Raw genomic sequence first — 18,689 nt, 5'->3', positions numbered from 1 at the left:
AAACCAGAGCAAGATCACCAGTCCTGGTTGTAGTTTCTCTTCCTGAGCCACCTCCATTGGAGGTACAGTCTGATGCCATCCCTCCTTAGCCAGTTCATCCTGATCTCCTTGCACAGGAAGAAGTGCCTCCACTGGCCCTGCGTCCTCTTCCTCACCTTCTTCACCTGTGTCTGATGATTTCAAGTTTACCAGGACCGTCTCAGGCATTCAGGTTGAGTTTTTGCAATAGAACACACATACATTGTTGGCCATCAGCTCAGGGAGGATGGCCTTCCTAATAAATGAAGCTCTCTTAGAGCCTGCAATACCCCAGCTTCACTGCCTACTACAGCAAAGAGTTCTGAGAAAAGATATTATGTTCCCATGCAGGGCTTCGAGTGTTTTTATTCCCATCCAGCTTCAACTTCCTCGTGGTAACAATGGTGAATGACAGATCACAACGGGGAAGGTATAAGTCTACCCCCAAGGACAAAGTCTAAGAGGTTGGACTTGATGTGGAGATATGGAAGGTTCTGTATGGTCACCCTAGCACCGGTCCTTCCCATGTTAAATCAAAATGACTGGTTTGCGGCTCTGGATCTTCAGGATGCCTATTTCCATGTGATGATTCTCCCAAACCACGGAAAGTTTCTGAGGTTTGTCGTGGGAGGTCACTGCTATCAATGCGCTGTACTTCCCTTTGGCCTGTCCTCAGCATCTCATGTTTTTACCAAATGCATGGTTGTGGTGACAGCTCACTTCAGAAAGGAATTAATATCTTCCCATGGTTGGACAATTGGTTAGTGAGAGGCTAGTCCTGGGAGCAAATCCTCTCATGTCCAGTTCACATTACGTCTGTTTGGTCGTCTGGGTCTCATCTTGAACAAAGGGAAGTTGACATTAATATCAACTCAAAAAATTGAGTTCATTGGGATCCTACTAGATTCTACCAGTTTGAGAGCATTTCTGCTGAAAGAACAGTTTCTAACAATTCCTTAATTGCAGACTCAACCCTCAACTACACTCTGTCTTCCTAAGTGTATTAGGCCATATGGTTGCATGTAAAGACTGTGCCCTCGTCCTCTTTAAGCATGGTTAAGGTTGTTCAGTCACCTGACTTGTCAATAATTAGACAGGCACAACAGAGTGCCTCAGTCAATCCTGCATTCTCTATAGTGGTGGACAGTTCAGGGCATTGTATGCCAAGGTGTTCCGTTTATTTGTCTTCCTCCAACCAGGACTACAACTGTCAATGCCTCCTCAAAAGGTTGGGGAGTGCATTTGGGGACAATGAAGATTCAGGTTTTGTGTTTTGGAACTAGAAGTTTCCTTCAATATCAACATGGAGTGCTCTCCACCAGCTGTGTCAAGAGGCAATGCATTTCTGGAAGTTCTGTATCAAGGAGAGCATAATTCCCACAACTGCTCATTTAACAGGGATCCAGAAACAATTGGCAGATCACCTCAACAGAAATTTCTCCTAGGATCACTAGTGGTCTCAGAAATCCAGTGTGCTGAGTTCAATCTTTACAGAGTGGGGCCTTCTGATTATCGGCCTCTTTGCAATGAGAGACAAGAAGTGCCATCAATTTTGCTCTCAAGCAAGTCTCAGCCCAGGCTCCTAACCAATGCCTTCCAACTCAGTTGGGGATAGGAGGAAGGCGTATCTCAGAGTCTGATTCCAGTCATCCCACAGGTCATTCTTAAGCTGAAGTTGGATCATGCCAAACTGATTCCAATTGCTCCAGTTTGGCCAAGGCAATGTTGGTTCTCCAACCTTCTATATGTTAATTCATCCTCTCAGATTTCTTCCTCTTCATCCTGACCTACTGACTCAGCACCATTGTTGAGTTTTGCATCAAACACTGAACACTATACAGCTTATGGTGTGGATGCTGCATGGCTATTTGAGGAGAAGGAACAATGTTTGGAAGCTATTCAACAGTTGTGGTTTAGCAGCTGAAGCCATCTACTGGGGTGACTTTTTTGTCCAAGTGGAAGCAATTTTCACTTCCTCAGAGGATTCAGCTGATGCAGGCCTGCATTCAGAACATTTGGAGTACTTAGTACACCTTCAGGCATCCAGTATCTCAATCAATTCATTGAAGGTTCACTTAGCAGTGATCTCAGCCTTTCATCTAGCTATCCAAGCTATCCAATTTTCTCAAATCCTGTGGTAGTGAGATTTCTCATGAGAATCATTAGTCTCCATTTGCCTGAGAAAGAACTGGTTCCCTTGTGGGACCTTAATACTGTCCTGGTTGCCCTTGTAAGACCTCAGTTCAAGACACTGGCAACCTGTTCTCTGTCACTTCTGTGCCAAAAGATGCCCTTTCTTGTGGCCATAATATATGCAAGGAGCATATGCAAGCTACAAGTCTTAATGCCAGAGTCCCTGTAGAGCCACTTTTTCAAGGACAAAGAAAGTGGCCCTACTACTGTATCCAAAATTGTTAAGAAGTGGTTTCACAGTTTCATCTTAACCAATTGATTTATTTACTGGTGTTCTTTCCTAAACCACACTGCAGTGCAGATGAACAGTGAGTTCACATGTTGGATTCAAGAAGATGTTTGGCATTTTACCTAGACAGAAAAAACGGTTGCTCACCTTTGTAACTGTTGTTCTTCAAGATGTGTTGCTCATATGCATTCCAATTAGGTGTGCGCATGCCGCATGCACGATCGTTGGAGAATTTTCTACCCTAGCAACACCCGGTGGGTCAGTTGTGGAGCCCCCTGGAGTGGCGCCTTCATGACGCTGAATATATACACTAGCCAACCCAGCGCCCCCTCAGTTCCTTCTTGCCAGCTACTCCGACAGTGGGAAAGGGGGGCGGGTTTGGAATGGATATGAGCAACACATCTCGAAGAACAACAATTACAAAGGTGAGTAACCGTTTTCTCTTATTCGAGTGCTTGCTCATATCGATTCCAATTAGGTGACTACCAAGCCTTACCTAGGCGGTGGGGTCAGAGTGAGACGTCGCTGAGTGCAAAACCGCAGATCCGAATGCAGCATCGTCTCTGGACTGCTGTACAAGCGCACAGAGAGTGGCGAAGGTGTAGACCGATGACCAAACTGCCGCTCTACAAATGTCCTGGATCGGGACGTGAGCCAGGAAGGCAGTTGAGGAGGCTTGGGCCCTCGTGCAGTGGGCGGTGAGGCGTGGCGTCGGGGCACCGGCCCGGTCGTAGCAAGCACGTATGCAGGACGTGATCCAAGAGGAGAGACGTTGCGAGGAGACCGGTAAGCCCTTCATCCGGTCGGCCACTGCAACGAAGAGTTGCGTCGTCTTCCTAAACGGCTTCGTACGCTCAATATAGAAAGGAAGGGCCCTGCGTATGTCCAAGGAGTGCATATGCTGGTCTTGACGGGTGGCGTGCGGCTTAGGATGGAAGACCGGGAGAAATATATCTAGCTTCAAATGAAAAGCTGATACCACCTTGGGAAGAAAGGCAGGGTGGGGGCGAAGCTGCACCTTGTCTTTATGGAAGACTGTGTATGGAGGCGCAGACGTGAGCGCCCTGATTTCAGAAACACGCCTTGCTGAATTGATGGCTACAAGGAAGGCTGTCTTCCAAGATAGGTAAAGAAGTGAGCAGGTAGCCAATGGCTCGAACGGGGGCCCTGTGAGCTTGGAGAGAACCAGGTTAAGATCCCACGCCGGAACGGGTTGACATTGTTGTGGGTATAGGCGGTCTAAGATCTTGAGGAATCTGACAACCATCGGGTTAGAGAAGACCGAGGAAGCGTGTTCTCCTGGGTGGAACGCCGATATAGCGGCCAGGTGAACCCTGACTGAAGATATTGCCACGCCCTGCTGTTTTAGGGATAGGAGATATTCACATATAAGTGGAATAGACGCCTGCAAGGGCGGCGTGGCCCGCTGCTCGCACCAACAGGAGAACCGTTTCCACTTGGCTAAGTAAGTGGTCCGTGTAGAGGGCTTTCTACTTCCCAGTAGAATCTGTTGCACGGGATGTGAGCATCGTAGCTCTGTCCGATTCAGCCATGGAGCATCCACACTGTAAGGTGGAGTGATTGCAGGTCGGGGTGACAGAGTCGGCCGTGGTCCTGAGAGATCAAGTCTGGGCACAAGGGAAGCGTGATCGATAGCTCCAGAAGTGTGATGTACCAGTGCTGTCTTGGCCAAGCTAGAACAACTAGAATCATACATGCCTTGTCTCTGCATAGCTTGAGCAGTACCCTGTGGACCAGTGGAAATGGAGGGAAAGCGTAGAACAGCTTGTCTCTCCACGATAGGAGGAAAGCGTCCGACAGGGAGCCTGGAGATCGCCCTTGGAGGGAGCAGAACATATGGCACTTCCTGTTGGCTCGTGAGGCAAACAGGTCAATCTGGGGAAATCCCCACCTCTGGAAGATGGAATGGATGGTATCCGGGCGAATTGACCACTCGTGCGTCTGGAAGGATCTGCTGAGATGGTCTGCTAGTGTGTTCTGGACTCCAGGGAGGAACGATGCCATGAGATGTATCGAGTGGGCAATGCAAAACTCCCACAGGCAAATGGCCTCTTGGCATAGGAGAGACGACCGGGCTCCTCCTTGCTTGTTGATGTAGAACATGGCCGTGGTGTTGTCTGTGAGGACTGACACGCAACGGCCATGTAGGAGACCGAGAAATGCCTGACAGGCTAGGTGCACTGCCATCAGCTCTCGAACATTGATGTATAGAGCTAGTTGAGATGCGGTCCATAGGCCCTGGGTATGGTGCTCCCCGAGGTGAACGCCCCAACCTAGAGATGAAGCGTCCATGACCAGGTGCAGGGAGGGTTGTGGGGCATGAAACGGCACTCCTGCGCAAACCGCCTTGTGATCCAGCCACCAGGTGAGAGAGGTCAAGACCGAGTTCGGAACCGTGACCACCATGTTCAGGTTGTCCCGATAAGGACAGTACACCAATGATGCCGAAGTCTGGCATGCCTGGTTACGTAAGTGCAAGAGGCCATGTGTCCCAACAGGCCGAGGCACGTCCTTATTGTGGTGATCGGGAAGACCTGGAGTTCGTGGATAATGTTTGCGATGGTGTGAAAGCGAGTGTCTGGCAGAAGAGCTCGGGCGAGTCTGGAGTCTAAGACTGCCCCGATAAACTCTATTCTCTGGGTTGGCTCCAGAGTGGACTTTTCTTTGAGTAAAATGCCTAACTCGTAGAATGTTTGTAGTATTATCTGGACGCGCACCAGCCAGTCATCTAGATACAGGAACATCTGTATCCTTTGTTGACGAAGGTATGCTGCCATGACAGCCATACATTTAGTGAACACTCTTGGAGCCGTGGACAAGCTAAAGGGAAGGACGGCAAATTGGTAGTGTACGTTGTTTACCACAAATCGTAGGAAACACCTGTTTGGGGGGTAGATTGCTATATGAAAATATGCCTTCATGTCGAGGGCGGCGTACCAGTCTCCAGGATCCAGGGAAGGGATGGTGGTCCCCAAGGAGACCATGTGGAACTTCAACTTTACTATGAATTTGTTGAGTCCGTGTAAATCTAAAATGGGTCGCAGACCCCATTTTGCTTTGGGAATCAGGAAGTAGTGGGAGTAAAACCCCCTGCCCCTTAACTCTGGCGGGACCTCCTCTATGGCCCCCATAGAGAGGAGCCCAAAAATCTCCTGTATAAGGAGATACTCGTGAGAAGGGTCCCTGAAGAGGGACGGGGAGGGGGAAAATGAAGAAAACTGGAGAGCGTATCCCCTCTCCACCGTGCGAAGGACCCAACGGTCCGAGGTTATAAGGGACCAAGCACAGTGGAAACGGGAGAAGCGATCCCGAAAGAAAGGGAATGGATCCTGGGTAGTGGCTGGCACGCCGTCCTCGAGCACACCTTCAAAAATTTTGCCTAGGTCCTGAAGGTGGTCTAGGAGGGCCTTGGTTCTGACCGGGTTGGGGGCCGGTTGACCTCCGTCTACCACCTCGCCCCCACCTTCTGGGGAAGTCCTGTCTTGGATGAGGAGGAGGAGGGTAGAACCTTTGTGGCTGGGGCCTAAAGGGCCTGCGCAGGGGTCCTGGGACATGCATCCCCAGGGAGCGCATGATGGTTCTGGAGTCCTTGAGGCTCTGCAACCGAGAGACCGTCTTGTCCGAGAACAACCCCTGGCCCTCAAACGGCAGATCTTGCAGGGTCTGCTGCAGTTCTGGCGGTAACCCCGATACCTGGAGCCAGGAAACGTGTCTCATGGCTATTCCAGACGCTAGTTCCTGGCGGCAGAGTCCATTATGTCTAGGGAGGCCTGCAAGGAGGTCCTAGCCACCTTTTTACCTTCCTCCACTAGGGCCCCGAACTCTTCTCTCGAGTCCTGGGGGACCAACTCTTTAAATGTACCCATGGGTAATTGTACCGACTCAAGAGCGCCTGTTGGTTTGCGGCTCTGAGCTGCAGACCCCTCCCTGAGTAAACCTTACTCCCAAACAAATCGAAGCGTTTGGCGTCCTTCGATTTGGGCACTGTCGCCTGCTGACCATGACGCTCTCTTATGTTCCCTGAGGAGACTACTAGTGAACATGGCAGAGGGTGTGTATAGAGGTACTCATGGTCTTTAGAGGGGACAAAGTATTTCCTCTCTACACCTCTGGCAGTGGGAGGGATGGAGGCCGGGGTTTGCCATATGGCATTAGCGTTAGCCTGGATCGTACGAATAATGGGCAACGCCACCCGGGATGGGGCATCAGCTGAGAAGATGCTCACCACCGGGTCCTCCACCTCCACTGTCTCCTCAGCCTGTAGGTCCATGTTCCGTGCCACCCTACGCAACAAGTCTTGGTGGGCATGGAGGTCTATTGGAGGTGGGCCTGAGGCTGTTGTACCCGCCACCGCCTCATCTGGGGAGGATGAGGAGGACGCCTCAGGGGGTAACAGATCCAGATGAGGTCTGGCTCCAAGGGTCCCTGATGTGCAGGATCCCCTGCACCGGGGTCTGGAGCCTGCGTGGGTGTCGGCACTGGAGCCTCCATATCCCACAGGGAGGACGGGAGATGGTGGCCTCAGGTACCCTAGGCTCAGAGTGTGCCGAGTGAGAGGCCGTTGGTGGAGCCCCTTGAGCTTGGTGGTATGCCCGTGGGGTCCAGAAAGACCAATGTGCAGGGTCCTGTCTAGGGTCCTCTGCCCCTTCCTGCCAATGGCCCAAGTCATCTGCAGTCTGACCCTGAGCAGGGTAAGCTGATCGGGAAGCCCCTTCCGACGAGCGAGATGCCGATCTTGAGGGCCAGGGCGGTGCTGAGCGCGATTGCAGGGGCTCGTCCTGGTACGGTACCGAGCGGTGCCGGTCCACAGGCGAGCGGTCTTTGCGCGGTACCGGTGAACGGTACCGGGATCAAGAACGGTGCCAATGGCCATGCCGGTACCGGGATCCAGATCTGGATTGCGAAGATGAAGACCGTCTATAGACTCGGTGCCGGGAGTGGCCTCACGAACGGGAGCAGCACTCATACCGGTGCCGGGAACTGCGCCTGGACTCCCAACCGGTACCGATGCTCAGGTCGATGGCGAGAAGTAGACCGGTGCAGGAAGGAAGATCTGGGCCGCGAGTACGACCGGCGCCGAGATGAAGATCGGTACTGGGACTGCGAGCGGCGTCGGGACCTGCTCCAAGACCGGGAGCGGTGCCGTGAGTCCACGCTCGGAGATAGAGGGCGTATCAGGGCAGGCTTGCCCCTGGATTGCACCGTGCGAAGGGGATGCGGTGCCGCGGGCTGAGATGGCGCCAGCTCCATGAGGGTGATAAGGTCTTTCGCCGTTGCAGAAGTCTCTGGCGTAGAAGGGAGACAGGGCTCAACCACAGGACGAGGCGGTGAGCCAGTGAGCACCGGACTCAACGGCCCTACACCCGGTGCCGGAGTCAATGGTATTGACGATGCCTGCCCCCTCTGGCGCTCCGAAGCCAGACGCAGCTCTACCACTGGTGCGGGGGGAGCCGGTGCCTGTTGGACGGCAGCGTCCTGGGTCTTGCGGGGTCTTTTATGTCCCGGAGATAGGGAACGGCGCTGAGGGGCTTGCGGCGGACGTGGTGCCGAGGGAGGACAGTGCCATGGGGCCTTATCCGCGTCTGCTCGCGGTGCAGTACCGGAGGGTGCCACTGGGGCGCTGCGCACCGAGGTGCTCAGTGCCGGAACTTGGCACGCCGAAGGGGGATCTGGGCTAAGTGACACCTCCATAAGGAGCTGCTTAAGTCTCAAGTCCCGCTCCTTTTTGGTCCTGGGCCTGAAAGCCTTGCAGATCTTACACTTCTCTGTCCTCTACAAAACTATTAACAACAAACTACTAGAATGAACAAGTAAAGCTAGGTAGAGTGGAGAACAGCTATGCCGCGCTCCACAGTTCCAACGACCATCACGGGTAGTAAGAAGGAACTGAGGGGGCGCTGGGTCGGCTGGGGTATATATCCAGCGCCACGAAGGCGCTACTCCAGGGGGCTCCAGAGCCGACCCACCGGGTGTTGCTAGGGTAGAAAATTCTACGATGATCGTGCACGTGGCGCACGCACACCTAATTGGAATCGATATGAGCAAGCACTCGAAGAAGAACTAAGCCTTTTTGGGCATTACCTCTTCTGTGTATCTTCTATGCAGATCAAATGAAGGGTCAGTCTCTGTGTAAACAGTCTCCAGGTGGATAACTTCCCACGTTTCATCAGCATATGAAATAGCTCAAACCATGCCTCCACATAGATTCCAGGCTCATTCGATGAGGGCCCAACCTACATATATAGCATTCCTCAGTGATTTTTCAGTGAACAATTTCAGGGCTCCTACCTGGTCTTCTACACATACTTTTATCAGACACTATGTGATTACCATTGCATTTAGGTCAGATGTAAACTTTAGGAAGGCAGTCCTGCAAGCATTCTTTAAGTAGACTCTGAACTACACCTCCTGTGAGTGCTGTTTATGGATCACCAGAGTGGAATACACGTCTAAAACCCCTTGAAGAAGAAAAGACTGTTACGTACCTTGTAACTTGTTCTTTGAGATGTGGGTGCAGACGTGTATTCCATGACCTTCCATCCTCTCCACATCAGTCTCTACTCCTGACATTTGGAATGAAAGAATTCAGGGGGATCAAGGTGGCGCTGCCCTTAAATAGCATAGGGAGAGACTAGAGTCAAATGGTGTGAGCACCACCTGTATGGGTACTGCTAGGCAAAGTCTTCTGGTTTCAGTGCACTAAGCGTGCGCACACGTGAGTTGAATTACAGGTCTGCACCCACATCTCGGAGAGCAACGGTTATAGTATAAGTAACTGTCTTTTTCCAGCAGTCATCAGACCTATTTTTAGCTTCTCTGAACCAATGTGCCATTCTGATATTACCATTTAAAATCTTTTAAAATTAAAGTTTAATCAAACTAATCGTGAGTCCTTTGCTCAGGAGTTCAAGCAGAGATCTACAATAAACTAAGGGTACGTCTTCAATACCCACCGGATTGGCGGGTAGCTATCGATCTATCGGGGATCGATTTATCACATCTCGTCTAGATGCGATAAATCGATCCCCAAACATGCTCCCCGTCAACTCTGGAACTCCACCAGGGCGAGAGGTGGAAGCGGAGTTGACGAGGGAGCTGCAGCCGTCGATCCCGCACCGTGAGGATAGGAGGTAAGTCAATCTAAGATACGTTGACTTCAGCTATGCTATTCTCGTAGCTGAAGTTGTGTATCTTAGATCGATTTCCCCCCCCCCCCCCCCCAGTGTGGACCAGCCCTAAGTTTTATTCCTTGTTTTCTTCTACAAAATGGCAGAAAAAAATGGAATTTTTGAACTCTGGTAAATACCTCAATTCTTGCGATGCCATAATTCAGTAATACCTTCTTGAATTTACTTCCAACTTGAAAAAAAAAATTAAACCTCAGCCCCAGATGTGGCCTATCAATTTTGAAGCCTGTATTCCTTTGTTTGTGGATTTTAGGGGGTCAGGATTCACAAAATCAGATTACAATAGAATTCAGTTGCGGCCTTACTTACTAGCTATCCCCACTCCATAATATGTCTCACCGAGAAGGTATTCAAATTGTCATAATTTGAATAATTTATAAGATTTTGTTCTGTAAAATATATATGTATGTTTTTAGTCCCGATGAGATATTGCTGTCAAGGCAACCATACTTAAGACTGAAACTGTGAAAAGACCTTATATAGTGATTGCTAGCATGTTATTTTGGCTAATGGCCAAATAGCTCAAAATTACATCCTTTACAAGAAAAAGGTCAAGTTGTTTGGTTTCATTTTGGGGAAAAAATTTAAGATAGATTCTAATAAGATTGTTTATACAGTCTGTGACTTTAAACCCTAGATGATCAGCTCATTTAAGTTCTGTCACTGGTTTCTACAGTTCCATCAAACTGTCAGGTTGCAGTCAGTCCTTCCCTTTACATTTGCAGTAGTTGATGAAACAGCATCAATACTGGAAACACAGTTTTCTGCATCATTGACTAAAAGCATCTGAAAATGATGCAGAATGTTCCAAACTTGGCTTTTTCATGAAACTGACTGGATTCATTGTTTCATTTGACTGCATTTAGTCAAATCAACCAGAACTAAAGGTGCTATGATGGAGTGAGCACTTGACAGAGTGAACACTTTTACACACTATTATTTTTAATCGTGTATAAGAAAAGTATTTTTACAATAAAGCTTTTAGAAAAGTATGTTTAGAAATTAACTGAAAGGAGTATCATTACTTATAGATAACAAAGTGATTATCATATTTTAAAAATGAATTCTACTCTAATATAGTAAAATAGATGGAGTTATCCACATCTAAGGTGTGATCTTAACAATGAAGCCACAGAAATTCGCCTTTAGTTTAATTTTATTATTTTAGCTGTGCTAATTCCTAAACTTGGAAAAAAATAGAATCAAAGTTTGGATGTTTAATTTCATCTTTGTATTGCAGCCATTTGGTGTGAATCAGCCTGGACCTTATATCATGTACACAACCGTAGATGCAAATGGGTATCTGAAAAATGGTTCAGGTAGGACCAGTATTTATTTCTTAATACATGTAATTATGATCTTTCTGCACATAATCATCAGCAACATATAGGAGGTTACAAAAAATCTACTAAAAAATCAAATGGGTCTGTTTGTTCCTGAACAGTTCTTCCAGTATACAAGGCACAAATACAGTATGTTTTCCATTCAGTTTTCATCGTGCATATTTATTGTGACCATTGTAATTACTTCCTTCCGTTTGTCCTATGCAAACGGAGTTGGGATAGCTTCCACTTTCTATCAGAATCTGAGCGTGGGACAGCATCATGAAAAGTTTCATGAACTGAAGCTGTAAAAGATCAGGTTTCCTACTCATTACGTTGTAGTCATATTTATCAGGAGTAGCGATGGGTTTGAAACTTTCAGTCAGAATCTTAATTTTTGTGGAATACCATGCACATGCTACTCACTAAATAAAATCATTTTGGTTAGCTTCTACATGTATGATAATTCATTTAACAAACGCAATGTAGATTTTTTTTTCTTTTTTTTTTGTATTGTTCAATGCATGTTGTAGGATCGTTGAGTTTTTTTAGTACTGGTGATTCATGTACTGTCTGCTAAGGTAAAATTTCCAAAATTGGATGCCTAAAGTTAACCATCTAAATCCATATCTAGCCACCTAAATAAGGGGCCTGATTTTTCTGAGGGGCCATGTACTTGTATCTCTCATTTAAGTCAATTTAAGTCACGTTATCAAGTTCCAAATTAATTGTAACCAATCAGAAAAAATTATGGCCACATCATGGAAAAACTGTAGCAGTTGAAATTAAACAAAATATTAGGACATATAAGGAATGGGTTATAATACTACAAGTATTATTTGTATAATTGCATAATAAGTGGTATGCCCACACCTGAAATACTATGTTCAGTTTTGGTTACCCTAACTCAGAAAAGATATAAGAGAAATAGAAGGGGTCCAGAAATGAGTGTCAAAAACATCTGCATGAAAAAAGATTGGTAAAATAGGATAGGAACTGTTTAGAGGAGAGGATGTGATATGGGTATAACCAAATGATGGAAAGTTAGAAAGAAAGTAAATTCAGTACTTCTATTTACCCTTTAATTGAGTATAAGAGGACGAAGACATATAAAACTAAGATGACAAATTTAAAGCTGATAAAAATAAATACAGTACTTCCTTACACTTATAAAATTTGTGGCCGATACCAAGCTGGGAGGGGTTCCAGGTGCTTTGGAGGATAGGATTAAAATTCAAAATGATCTGGACAAACTGGAGAGATGGTCTGAAGTAAATAGAATGAAATTCAATAAGGACAAATGCAAAGTACTCAATTTAGGAAGGAACAATCAGTTGCACACATACAAAATGGGAAATGACTGCCTAGGAAGGAGTACTGCAGAAAGGGACCGGGGAGTCATAGTGGACCATAAGCTAAATATGAGTCAACAGTGTCACACTGTTGCAAAAAAAGCAAACATCGTTCTGGGAGGTATTAGCAGGAGCGTTGTAAGCAAGACACAAGAAGTAATTCTTCCGCTTTACTCCACCCTGATTAGGCCTCAAATGATGTATTGTGTCCAGTTCTGGAAAGATGTGGACACTTCAGGAAAGATGTGGACAAATAGGAGAAAGTCCAGAGAAGAGCAACAAAAATGATTAAAGGTCTAGAAAACATGACCTATGAGGGAAGAATGAAAAAATTGGGTTTGTTTAGTCTGGAAAAGAGAAGACAGAGGGACATGGTAACAGTTTTCAAGTATATAAAAGATTGTTACAAGGAGCAGGGAGAAAAATTGTTCTTCTTAACCCCTAAGGATAGGACAAGAAGCAGTGTGAGGTTTAGGTTGGACATTAGGAAAAATTTCCTAACTGTCAGGGTGGTTAAGCACTGGAATAAATTGCCTAGGGAGATTGTGGAATCTCCATCATTGGAGATTTTTAAAACCAGGTTAGACACCTCTCAGGAATGGTCTAGATCAGAGGTTCTCAAATTGTGGTCCGTGGACCACTAGTGGTCCGTGAGCACCATTCAGGTGGTCAGTGGATGTTTCCCTCTAAGGTGTGTGCCTGGGTGGCCGCACATGAGCGAATGAAGGGCCACCCACCTAATTAGTGGAGCCGCGCAGGTGTGGCTCCACTAATTAAGTGCCTGGATCATGGAGAAGACGCACATGTAAGGTGAGGTGGTGGCCTTGGGGAGAATAGGGGGTAGGTGGGAGGGGGCAGTGGGGTGAGAAGAAGGGGAGGGAATTTGGGACGTTCAGAGCTGCAGTGCCCAAAGAGGTGACTTTTCCCAGCTCCAGGGCTGCGGCTGCCAGGGATAGGTGGTCCTCCTTCCCAGCCTCAGCTCTGTGGCTGCTGTGGCAGTGGAGAGACCCCCCCTCCTTCCCAGCCCCAGCTCAGGGGCTGCTACGGTGCGGGGAGAGAGGGCACGTCTATCGCATTAGAAAGATAAGAGTACTGATATTAAAATTTGAGTTGTGTGCTTTTATTTGTAGAACAAAAAAAGTTGTTTATTATTAAGGATTTTTTTTATATAGCGCTTTTATCCAAAGCACTTTACAATAGTTAGCTAATGGTACAAACAACATTTGGAAAGATCATTAAGAGGTCTGCTGAGACCCTCAGCAATTTTCAAGTGGTCCGTGGGGAAAAAAAGTTTGAGAACCACTGGTCTAGAAAATACTTTGTCCTGCCATGAGTGCAGGGGACTGGACTAGATGACTTCTCGGGGTCCCTTCCAGTCCTATGATTCTATGATAATACATCATTAACCTGTGGAACTCATTGCCTCATCGTGACGAAGAGCTTAGTAAAATTTTAAAAAGGACATAGACACTAGTATGGTCAAGAGAACATCCATCGTTTCAATAGATAGAATTTAAAAATAGTTTTTTATGATCTATATAAATCTTCATGCTAAAAGGTACAAGTCAACCACTAATGTATAGAGCAGGGGTAGGCAACTTATGGCACGCATGCCAAAGGCGGCACGCGAGCTGATTTTCAGTGGCACTCAAAGTGCCTGGGTCCTGGCCACCGGTCCGGGGGGCTCTGCATTTTAATTTAATTTTAAATGAAGCTTCTTAAACATTTTAAAAACCTTATTTACTTTACATAAAACAATAGTTTAGTTATATATTATAGACTTACAGAAAGACACCTTTTTAAAACGTTAAAATGTATTACTGGCACACGAAACTTTAAATTAGAGTGAATAAATGAAGACTCGGCACACCACTTCTGAAAGGTTGCTGACCCCTGGTATAGAGGAAGAAACTTTTTCTATGGGCAGGTTATTCCATAGTAGTCCACTGTGAGGTTTCTTACACCTTCCTCTGAAACACTGTCTTAGACAGGATCCTGGACTAGATGTACCACTGGTCTGATACAGTATGGCAGTTTCTGTTTTCCTGTATGCTTAAATATGGATTTAGGTGCCTTACTTTAGACAAATTAAATTTGAAAATGTTAGCCTACATTTTTAATGAGATGAAGTAATATTTCATGCTAATTCAAAATTCCTTCCTAATACACAGTAGGAATTCATCTTAACAAGTAAATCATTCTGCCAGTGTTTTTCATTTCCCATCTTCATCACTGCAAAGCAAGCTTCATGACCTGAATCTAAAAAAGATCTCTTATATTCTGCTACAAGCATTCAAAACTCCATGATGAGTTCAGACACTTTTTCATTTAATTTTACACTAACATACTGTATTAAAATCAGACCGTGCCCTAAGGGGATAATTTCTCATTGACTAACAACTTGCATCTCTAATTGTTGTCCTTTATCAAGTTTAAAACTTGAGAGCTTGTCAAAGCTCTCTGAGTTGTAGTCCACCTCATATCAGTCACACTTGAAGACATTGGTAAATCTTAAATGTAGGGTTCCCGTACTCTTCTTTAAAGCCATTTTGGCTCAGCATAAGTAGGTTGAGTGCTGCATTGTCTGTTACTTTATTTCACACTGGACTGCCTTATTCTTCCCATCTTGTCTAGTTGGTGTCTGGATGTCTTGTCTTTTGTGTTTGCATTACTCAGAAGCAAGTCTAGGACATGGAAGTTAGGGATATTAAGATATATATTGTTAAGAGATATTTTTAATGATTGGCATTTTCATTGTGTTTTGTTGCCAACAAACATTTTTGGTCTTGTGTGCTTAAAATCTGAATGTTGTCTTTGGCAAAAAAAAAAATCTATTTTTTCCATCTTTTCTGAAAACAGCTTGGAAGGTAATTACATCTGGCCATATGTTTTACTCGTCTTTTTGTTGTGTGGGTATCTCCATCTGTTATACAGAAACGTGGAAGTAAAGATGAAGGACTGGAGTCTACTAATAGGCACTTCCTGTAGTTGTTAATTGAATACTTTGTTGTCCAGTATATCTGTTGTGCTATGTGAGACTAGCCTTCTAGTCTCCAGAAATGTGGACCTATTTATAACATTTCCTTTTGAGAATTAATTTCTAACTGAGGTTTTTGAAAATATTATCCCTAGATTACATCATTAAAGTTAGGTCACTGTATTGGTTAGGGCAGGACCCAAGTCAAAAAGAAACTAACAGTTATGCAGTGAAGTGTAGTATATTTGCTTCCTGTTGTGCATTGAGGCAAAAAGTCTTTATTGAGCTATGAATCAACTTCTTCATTAAGTGCCAGAGGACATATGACCAAGGAATATATAACCATACTACTTCGTATTTTCAGAGATCTAAGACTGCAGATAAGTAACTCTCCTTTCTTTAGCAAACAGTTGTGTATTTCATGAGGGGAAAAAAAGATTAGCAAAAACCACAACCTAAGCAGCTTTATCTCCTTTGGGGGGCGAGGTGTACTATAAATCAAATATACTACAACATAATATTTCTTTAGATTTAATTATACTCATTTGGGTCAGTTGTTTATCCAGTCATGGCTCTTTCTCATTCTGTTGCTTGTGACTAATAATACAGTCAGCACAAACTCAAGTTAACAAATCTAACATTGCAAGTGACATAATACTATAAATGTGTATATAACTGTGGAACACCTGGCAGAGTATATATATTTAAACAGCATTATAATAAATGTCCCATTTTTAGGGTATAATATTTAAGTATTTAAAATTGCAGACGACTCAAACTTGTCATGCAGATTGTCAGCCAGAATGTATTTTTTTTTACCTACGTTGGTTTAATAAATTAAAACTTTTTTTCATTAAAGGATGGCAAAAACATTTCTAGTTCTTCTTCAAGTATTGTCCCTATGGGTGTTCCACTTCAGGTGTACCCACACCCTTTGCACCTTTAGTCAGAGATTTTTGGTATTAGTGCCCATTCAGTCTGGCCATGTGCCCTATTCTTCCTTGTGCCCTGCTCCGAGGCTATATAGGGCTGCTCAGGTGAACTGCCCTCAGATTCTCCTTAACCACTTCAGCCTGAAATGGAGCATTAGTGCCCCTTACTTTCTGAAGTCACTTAGCCTAGTTACCCTTCTTTAGTTATTTTATTTACTTTTATTTAGGGGGACTTTCTCTCAATCTCTTTCCCCTTTCAGGAGGGGAACCTTGTCCTGTTAGATTCTATTTCCCCTGGTATGCCAGGCTCTTCAGGCTCCAAGTGGTGCATCTCTTGCCAGGAGACCATCCCCGTCAACAACATGCATTCCTGATGTATCCGCTGCTTGGGAGAATCTCATATCCCACAAAAGTGCTACATCTGCTCTGCTATTAAGGGCAGGGCAAGAAAAAATTGGGAGCGAAAACTGTGACTCTTAATGATGCAGCATTCCCTCCAAATGGCCTGAGATCCAGGCCAGAAGACACCAGAAGAGCTGCATATACCCTCAGTACCAACAAGGAAACCAGGCCCAACTCTTCAAACCCACCCAGTACTGCAGGAGTTTAGATACTCAAGGGCTCTACTGGTTTTCTGCATTTTCATTTGGTTCAACAAACCCGACTATTTCAATTTGAGTCAATCTGATCTGAAACTAAATATTTCACTTTGATTTTTCAGACCATTTTTTTTTTTGAGTTTTCAAGAAAAAAATTAAATTCGCACTACCGCCCCATAGCAGTGGCCCATCTCCAGCCATGGCTATATCTGATCCTTCAGAAGAAAGAGACAAAAACAGAATACATCGGGGAGGGGGAAGGGGAGAGAAATCCCCTTCCTTATCCATATAGATGACTGGTTGAAGTCCTGAAGCATCAAATTTTAGGAACTATAAAATATGAACTGAAAGCTCCCAGGGCCACCAAACCCATACTTCACCACTTCATACAACCTTCATACAGTCCCACTCATAAATTTATCAAGCTCTGTCTTAAAATGAATTAGGTTATTTTCCCCCACAGTTCCCATTGGGAAGCTATTCCAGAACCTCACTCCTCTGATGATAGGAAACCTAATTTCCAGCCCAATATCATGGCCAGTTTATGCCCATTTGTTCGTGTGCCAACATTCTTCTCTAGCTTAAATAGCTTTTCACTCTCCCTGATAGATTTGTAGAGGGTAATCCTGTCCCATCTCAGCCTTCATTTTGCTTGGCTAAACAAGCTAAGTTCTTTTAGTCTCCGCATAAGATAAGCTCTCCATTCCCTTGATCAACCCAGTAGGTCTTCTCTGGACCTGTTCCAATTTGAATTAATCAGTCTTGAATATGGGTGACTAGAATTGTATACAGTCCAAATAAGGTCATACCAGTGCCTTGTACAATGACATCAGTTCTTCCCTGTGTCTGCTGATACTGCTGTATTGCAATATACACAAACTTTCACTAGATGGAGAAACTTTACCCAATCATGATAAATCCTCTTCTGGGTGGTAGTGATAAGGAACAACCAGAACTGAATTAAAAGTGAATGATGGCTGATATGGTGACCCCATATGGTAATTCATAATTGTTTTTGATGAGTTTCTCCAACTTTAATAGATTTTTGAGGCTATATAGTTCCTGTGTGTACATCCCACAGCCTTGTTTTCTGACGCTATTTTGTAGCCATAAAACTATAACTAAACTTTGCTCTAAGATATTTTCAGGAAATAGCTGCCTAACTTGTACAATACAGTAAATGGTCCTCTGAACAGAGTTACTGATCTACAGATTCTTATTATCTTAGAAGACATAGTCAATTGGAATCTTAATGTAACAGCCAATCAAAAAGCAACTCAAGCAATAAAGTAGTATTTGTGAGCACTAGTTGATGGTACTAAACTATCAAGTAGAATGATATGAAAGGATGGATATTGCTTTCGAGGAGCAGTGTGAAGAATTTTAAATTATCTATCCATTTAGCAAGTACATAGTCTATTAAATGGGTTCAAAATACTAAAATATTTTGGATGAATCTTTGTTTTTAAAAATAGTGAAGAAAATGAAGACTATAGACAAACTGATAAACATTTACTTCATGAAAAGTTACTTTCAGAATGGATTCTCGTGCAGTATCTATTTCATATTGTGATTTTTCATATCTGAGAAAAGAACAACCAACTTGCAAAAATACACTTAGTTTCTATTTGTATAGTCCTTGATAAAAGTTACTTTATGATCCACAGAATAGCATACTTAAAAGCAGAAATTGTGACTAGTATATTCTGTAAAGAGAAATGGCTGAGATTCCATTTGTTGTGTAAAAGCCATGTTATATGAGGTTTTCCATTTTCTTTTGGCAGTGCTTTGCTCTCATTTTAGGACTAAGCTTACAAGAAGAGGATTTGTTTTAAGTGAATGTTTTTGCTTTAAAAATT

At 44.7% G+C, this 18,689-nt stretch overlaps 1 protein-coding gene across 2 annotated transcripts in view; it reads left to right on the top strand.

Moving 5' to 3' along the window:
- ITFG1 (integrin alpha FG-GAP repeat containing 1) overlaps nucleotides 1-18,689 on the top strand; it is a 201,560-nt gene that overhangs the window by 140,114 nt on the left and 42,757 nt on the right. For both annotated transcript variants that reach the window (XM_034788874.1, XM_034788875.1), the window contains exon 14: nucleotides 10,889-10,967. In XM_034788874.1, coding sequence (XP_034644765.1) covers nucleotides 10,889-10,967 — 79 coding nt within the window. The remainder of the gene's footprint in view (nucleotides 1-10,888; nucleotides 10,968-18,689) is intronic.

This window comes from Trachemys scripta, chromosome 13 (genome assembly GCF_013100865.1).
Source record: "Trachemys scripta elegans isolate TJP31775 chromosome 13, CAS_Tse_1.0, whole genome shotgun sequence".
In the NCBI taxonomy this organism is placed as follows: domain Eukaryota; kingdom Metazoa; phylum Chordata; order Testudines; family Emydidae; genus Trachemys; species Trachemys scripta.
Note: the sequence above shows the minus strand (reverse complement) of the source record. Positions and strands in the feature narration are given on the sequence as shown.